The sequence below is a fragment of the Amaranthus tricolor genome, chromosome 1 (genome assembly GCF_026212465.1).
Source record: "Amaranthus tricolor cultivar Red isolate AtriRed21 chromosome 1, ASM2621246v1, whole genome shotgun sequence".
NCBI lineage: Eukaryota > Viridiplantae > Streptophyta > Magnoliopsida > Caryophyllales > Amaranthaceae > Amaranthus > Amaranthus tricolor.
The window spans coordinates 38807060-38814531 of NC_080047.1; the positions used below are offsets into that span (position 1 = coordinate 38807060).

The 7472-nt window shown below is 31.0% G+C and overlaps 1 protein-coding gene across 1 annotated transcript; it reads left to right on the forward strand.

Moving 5' to 3' along the window:
• The first annotated feature begins 1038 nt into the window (after window positions 1-1038).
• LOC130817695 (sugar transport protein 10-like) lies at window positions 1039-6419 on the forward strand. The gene is made up of 5 exons (XM_057683548.1): window positions 1039-1174; window positions 2116-2438; window positions 2986-3226; window positions 4204-4592; window positions 5796-6419. Exons 1-5 carry the CDS (start codon window positions 1039-1041, stop codon window positions 6270-6272), a joined length of 1566 nt encoding a protein of 521 aa, XP_057539531.1. The 3' UTR covers window positions 6273-6419.
• Window positions 6420-7472: the final 1053 nt, after the last annotated feature.

The window sequence follows — 7472 nt, forward strand, 5'->3', positions numbered from 1 at the left end:
ATTAATTATTCATGTTACTCTTTTGGCACGTAAAATTGTAAAAATGTGGTTTGTGTTAAGCAAATCAAGTTTTAAAAATATAATCAAAATTAGGAATATTTACAAAGGAAAAAATTGTGTGATATATTTATTTGAGAAAAATAATTAGAAGAACAAAGACAAACAGAGAATGTATTTGATTTCAACAACCATGATAAACTCCATTGAAATGTATAGAAACATCATCATAACAACATAGAAGTACTATTTTTTTTTGAAGAGAATATAGGAGTACTATCAAATAATGCAATGTTTTTCTATAATTAAGCTAATAAAACTAATTTATTTAAATAAAAAATCAAATTTGTTAGAAAATAAAAAATAAAAAATAGTAGATGGGCTCAGGATTTGTTTGAGCATGTTTAGCTTTATTTTTGTCTTATTTTGAGGTTTCGTTTCCTAACTCTTACACATGAAGAGTGAGCTGACTCAACCCTTTATAGAAGATGGAGATCTTCTTCATACTGATGCAGTTAGGGAGGTTAGGTCTCATTACCTTTATTAGTGTTTATATTGCTTGATTTGGATTAATGAAATTTTTTTGTTTTAAAATAAAAGGAAAAACCTTGAATCAAGATGCTAACATTATATTATGGTATTACTATAAGTAGTAGTATACCCAAATTAGAAAGTAAATTGACTTGTAAATATAGCTATGAATAGATGTGACCCATAAATACTTGATCTCAACAAGTGGTTTTCCTACATGATTCCACTTAATGAGGATTTAATTCACTCTAAACACCACTATAAAAACACTCACTTTATTGCTTATATACATAATAATACATAATAATCACTAATCTTCTAATTTATTCTAGTGATAAACTTTTATAAATATATTCTCTTGCTCATTTTATTTTACTTTATTTTGTATTACAAATATTAATTAATTACATACTACATGCTTTGAAAATCTTGCTTAAAACCATCATTATTACAAGCAAATTCAATTTTTTATTTTTTTTTATCTTTTTCCATTAATTGGTAAAAAATAAAATGGCAGTGGGAGGGTTAGTAGATGGTATTGGAACAGATAGACACTATAATGGGAGTGTCACCTTCTTTGTGATATTCACTTGTATAGTTGGAGCTACTGGTGGTCTCATCTTTGGTTATGATATTGGAATTTCAGGTTTTCTTTCTATTTTTTTAAAATAATAAAATAATTCTTCTACATTAACTTTTTGTTATATAAGGACAATTTTAATGTTATTAAGTGAGTTTCATTTAAAATGGGATTTAAAAGGGTCAAATGGACGCAATATTAACTAATAAAGTGTGTTTTTGCAATTGACGTATTCATGTAGCAGATGTTATGTGCAACTTCATATAAATAATAAAGGCACATGATTTAATTAATGAGCCATTTTGTTTTAGCCCATTAAAATCCAAAATAAAAGAATTTTAAATATTTAATACCATCGAAATAACCATTGAAATAATAGAGCCATTTTTAGTTTATAGAATAAATAAATTATAGGGTCACAAATTTTCATTTAAGCGGTTTTGATCGTGAGACAATTCTAAATTCAATTAAATATCTCAACTAAATAAATTTAAATACTAACTTTCGTACTTAAAAAAAGAAAAATACTAGGAGTATTAAAATACTCTAAGAACTGATTGTAATTAAGATAAATTTGGGAAATAATTATTTAATTTTGTGAATTATTTGATTTTAAAGTTATTTTAAAATGTAATTACTTTAGAAAAAAAATTAAACAATTAATAATAAGTTGCTTGATGAAATTAGTGGCTTGCACGTGCTAATATCAATCTGTACAATCCGTTTAATTATTGTATTTGAGCCTATTTAATATAGTTTCATCACGAAATACGACTTAATTAAATCATGTATCACTAAATTAATTCAATTTAATATTGTCCATAATAAATTTATCTTTTCGAGATATTCTGAATGCGCGCATTTCTCTTCGCCCACTCTTTAGAGGGGGCACGAAGATAATTTGTCCGCTATCTTTCTCCCTCAGAATTCTGAATTGTGCGAGATTTTAGATTGCTAACTCCGACTGACTCTGACTCTGACTCTGACTCTGTACTTGATTAATGTAGGAGGAGTGACATCAATGGATATATTCCTAAAGAGATTCTTTCCATCGGTGTATAAAAAAGAGTCAAGAGCAGGACATGATAGTGCGTATTGCAAGTTTGATAGCCATTTGCTACAACTCTTTACATCATCCCTTTACTTAGCAGCATTAATAGCTTCTTTCTTTGCCTCAGTTATTACTAGGGCTTATGGTAGAAAGATGTCTATGTTTATTGGTGGTTTGACCTTTCTTATTGGAGCTCTTCTTAATGGTTTTGCTCAAAATGTTGCAATGCTCATTATTGGTCGTATGTTTCTTGGTATTGGTGTTGGATTTTGCAATCAGGTATGTATCAACTAGTAACATTGACTTTTTTGTTAGTTATTAAGTTGGTCGTTAGAATATACTATATATTTTTAAATTTCAACCATCTGTTTAAGCATTTGGTTGTGCTGATTTTTCGACAGATGATTTTGGCTGTTTATTAGAGAATAATGGATAAAAAATCATATAACATTTGATTTTGAATTAATAATTAGCTTCTTAGCTGATTTAGAAGTCATAATTATCTAACACTTGTTTTGATTATATGCCCAACTAAATTGTCAAAAAAGCCAAAAGTCAATATATTTTTTGGTTGTTGGATTTTCACTTGTTAATCGTAATGTTGCATTTTTTGTTAGCTATTAAACTAGACGTTAGAGTATATAACATATTTTGGAATGTCTAACTATCAGCTTAAGTTTTTGGTTGAATTGGTTTCTTAACAGCTAGTTTTGACTTTTTGACTATTTATTAGAGAATATCAAAAAGCCAAATAACATTTGATTTTGACTTAAAAGTCAGCTTTTCAACTGACTTAAAAACTAAATATATTTACATGTATATACAGTCTGTGCCAGTGTACCTTTCAGAAATGGCACCAGCAAATCTAAGAGGAGCACTTAATATAGGTTTTCAAATGGCAACTACAATTGGAATTCTTTCAGCAAACCTTATAAATTATGGAACATCTAGTATCAAAGGCCATCTTGGGTGGAGACTTTCACTAGGCCTTGCTGCAGTACCGGCTACAATGGTGACAATAGGAGGCTTACTCCTTCCAGACTCCCCCAATTCTTTGATTGACAGAGGTAAACCTAGCTAATCTCTAATGGTGTATATTTATGTCATCCATCGAATTTTGAATCAAGTGTTTTAGGTCGTTCATCTTTTCACACAATGTGTACGATGAGTTGTGTATGACAAAAAGTGGCCGGCGCAAGATTTTAATTATTGTACTCCTACACCCCTTCATGCATTGCGAAAGAACCAACTTAAACAAAAGTTTAAACTGATAGTTGAAGCCTTAACATATGTTATATACTCTAGCACTCCCCTCACACAAGAGTTCTTTGGACTAGAAGTATGAATGCAATACATACTCTCCTTATACTTGGCGCTAATTATTCCATTTTAAATGAGGGATGATTGAGATTCGAACCTGTGACCTCTTGTCACGCTGGCTCTGATACCATGTCTAAGAACCAACTCTACCTATGCTTAAACTGATTGTTGAGGTCCCAAGATATGTTTTATATATATATATATATATATATATATATATATATATATATATATATATATATATATATATATATATATATATATATATATATATATATATATATATATATATATATATATATATATATATATATATATATATATATATATATATATATATATATATACACTCTAATATATATATATATATATATATATATATATATACACTCTAACACATGAAAGTCCTTTGGGGTAAAAGTATAGATACAACACAGACGCTCCTCATTCCTAATACTAAATATACCACTTTAAATGAGGAAATTGAAATTCGAACCCGTGACCTCTTGTCATGCAGGCTCTGATATCATGTCAAGAAACCTACTCAACCAAAAGCTTATGCTAATGGTTAAGGCCCCAGATATGTTATATACTTTAACATGCATCGGCCACTTTATGTTAATGTTGTTTATTTTTTATGCTTAATTTGTTTTGTTTGATCAAAATTAAGTCGGTTGGGTCGTTTTCAAATCAATTAAATTGTGACCCATATGAACACCTCTAGGTAAAACGCAAGAAGCGAGAAGAATGTTGCAAAAAATTCGAGGCGTAGAAGAAGTGGACGAAGAATTCCAAGACCTAATAGAAGCAAGTGAAGCATCAAAGGCAGTAGATAACCCATGGCGTAATATTTTGCTACCAAAAAACCGTCCTCAGCTAATAATGGCAATACTTATCCCAAGTTTCCAACAACTAACAGGCATAAATGTGATAATGTTTTATGCTCCTGTCTTGTTCAAAACCTTGGGTTTTGGTGATGATGCTGCTCTTATGTCTGCTGTTATCACTGGTGTTGTTAATGTTCTTGCTACCGTTATTTCCATTGTTTCTGTTGATAGAGTTGGAAGAAGAGCTTTGTTTCTTGAAGGTGGCATCCAAATGTTTATTTGTCAGGTAACATTTCTAAGTTCTTCTAAAATATACTTTGATGATTACATGTAAACCGAGGGAAGGGAAGGGTTACGTGAGAATAAAACTCCATATCTTTTCCCAAGGCTGTTCCTAATTAAGGGTGGTTTCGAGATGCAACCGTCTAGGGTCCAATTCATAAAGGGGCCCAAATTGAATTAATCCTTATAATTTAATAATTAGTATATGCATAAGTAGTTTTTAGTATGAATCGAACTTACACCATTAGGTTTCTCATTAAGCGTATGACTATTGAACTACGTAGTTGGAGAAAAAATCACTGAAACTTTACTTATATTAGGGCCTTTTATTTATTTTTCGCCTAAGGCCCTAAAATTGTCAAGAATTGCAGTTTCTTTTCCTCTGAATTCACTTGTTCCTCTCATTCACTTTTTGCGCAGATCCCAATGCAAACATAAAAGTCAAATTATTTTAATTATGAGTTTTAAAAAATTCTAAAAGTTGATATTTAGAAAATATATATTGAGACAAATTTATCAAGATACCACATGAATAGGTTTTTTCATATAAATCGATGAGAAATTATGGTCAAAGTTTAACATTATAATTCGTAAGTTCTATTTGAAAAGAACATATCAAAATCGAGAGAGTAATAATTTTAGCTTTTGTTTTTTAGTTGATCAAATAAGTTAAGAAAATGTTTGATAAATAATTTTTAAGGCAGCTGAAAAATTGATTAAAAACAAAAAAGTGATGAGTAGTTCTATTAGCTTTTGGCTTTTGATCCATTTCTTACCAAACATTTAGTCAAGCTAGTTGTCAATACATTCAGCTAGTCAAATCAGTTAATAATTTCGACGAATACCAAACAAATCCTAAATAAATAAAAAAGCTAGAAAGATTTTGATTTGTCAAGGAATTAACTCAACCAAAAACTTAAACTGATGATTGAGATTCCAGGGTATGTTATATACTCTAACACGCTCCCTCACACGAGATTCCTTTGGGGTAAAAGTGTGGATGCAGCACAGACTCTCCTCATACCTGGTGCAAAATATTCCACTTGAATTTGAGGGGTGCTTGAGTTTTGACCCCGTGACCTCTTGTCACGGTGGCTACTGATGCCATGTCAAAAAACCAACTCAACCAAAAACTTAAGCTAATGATTAAGGTCTCAAAATATATTATATACTCTAAGATGATTTCTTATATAATTTCATATTACAGGTATTGACAGCATTTTTCATTGCAAGTACATATGGAACAACAGGAGAAGGACAATTCACAAGAGGAGGAGCAAACTTTGTAGTATTCCTAATATGCACATATGTAGCAGCATTTGCATGGTCATGGGGCCCACTAGGTTGGTTAATACCAAGTGAAATATTTCCACTTGAAACTCGTTCAGCAGGAACAGCAATTACAGTTATGTTCAACATGATATTTACCTTCATAATTGCACAATGTTTCCTAACCATGTTATGTTATATGAAATTTGGACTCTTCCTTTTCTTTAGTGGATTTGTCCTTATTATGACTACCTTTATTTATTTCTTCTTACCTGAAACCAAAAATGTTCCAATTGAAGAAATGTATGCTGTTTGGAAAGCACATTGGTTTTGGGGTAAATATATTCCTGATGAAGCTTTGGGGAGTTATGCCAAACAAGTCATTCAAATGCCCCAAAAGGGTTCAAATTTGTAGGGTAGATTTTGGGTTTAGGGCACTTTGTGGGTTCATGGTGTTCAATATAGTTGAGTAATATTCGATGAAAAATGAAATTAATAACCCATTTTTGGGCCTTCTTAAAGTATGTAAGGGGTTCATTACTGCTTGTGTGCAGTACATTTGTTGGACAATAAATTTTGTACTTGACTATATATGAATGAAGATCTTTTGCTCGTTTTCTACTCTTAAATTGCCTTATCAACTTGAATTCTTTATTTCTTTTATTTGTTTCTAACAAGTCTTATGTAATGAATCAATTTTTGGGTGTCAAGTGTCTAATGACACCGATCTTCTTGTTTCTCATTATTTGATACATACATCCTTGATGTGTCAATTAGAAGAGCAAATGTTCATGTTTATAACTCTTCAAGAAATCAATATTTTGTAAATCATCATATCTTTAATAATTATATATTAGTCATTATTATGTAAATATTTAGTTTTCTAAACACTCTTGATTAGGATTGTACTTATTCTCTTTTCATGTAATGAAATGGCAAGCAATCAATTCTATTATGGTATCAGTTGCCTAGGTTATTGCTTTATCCATTCTTCCTCCTTCTTTTTCTTGACTGGCAGCCTTTCCCCACCACCTCTTTTTCTTCCTTGTCTTGCTTTTTTCATGGTTTCCTCTACAAATATTCATCTAGCTATCTTGGTTACTAATATTAAAACTTGTGTACCTATTCAACTAGATGAAAAAGACACCAATTTCAATACTTGGGTTACTCTCTTTAAGCTTCATTGTCGGGCTTCTCTTGTCGACGCTCATCTCCTTCCTGATGAATCCTCCCAAGCATCAACTCTTAAAGACAATGAATGGCAACGTCTTGATGACATTGTTTGCACATGGATATATGGTATTATTAGTCCAAGTCTTCTCCCATCTATTGTCCATCCCGATGATAATGCTTTTGATGCATGGACCGAGTTGAGAATGATTTTCAAAACAACAAAACTTCCCGTAATTTTCATCTTGAGTCTCAATTCAATGACCTATCCCTTTCTAATTTTCCGGATGTGAAAAGTTATTGTAATGAGCTAGAGAATATTGCTACTACTCTCACCAATCTTGGTACCACAATTTCCGATAATTGTTTGGCCTTTCAAGTTTTACATGGCCTCACCTCCGAATATCGTACTTTTCGATCCTTGGTGCAACATTTACAACATATC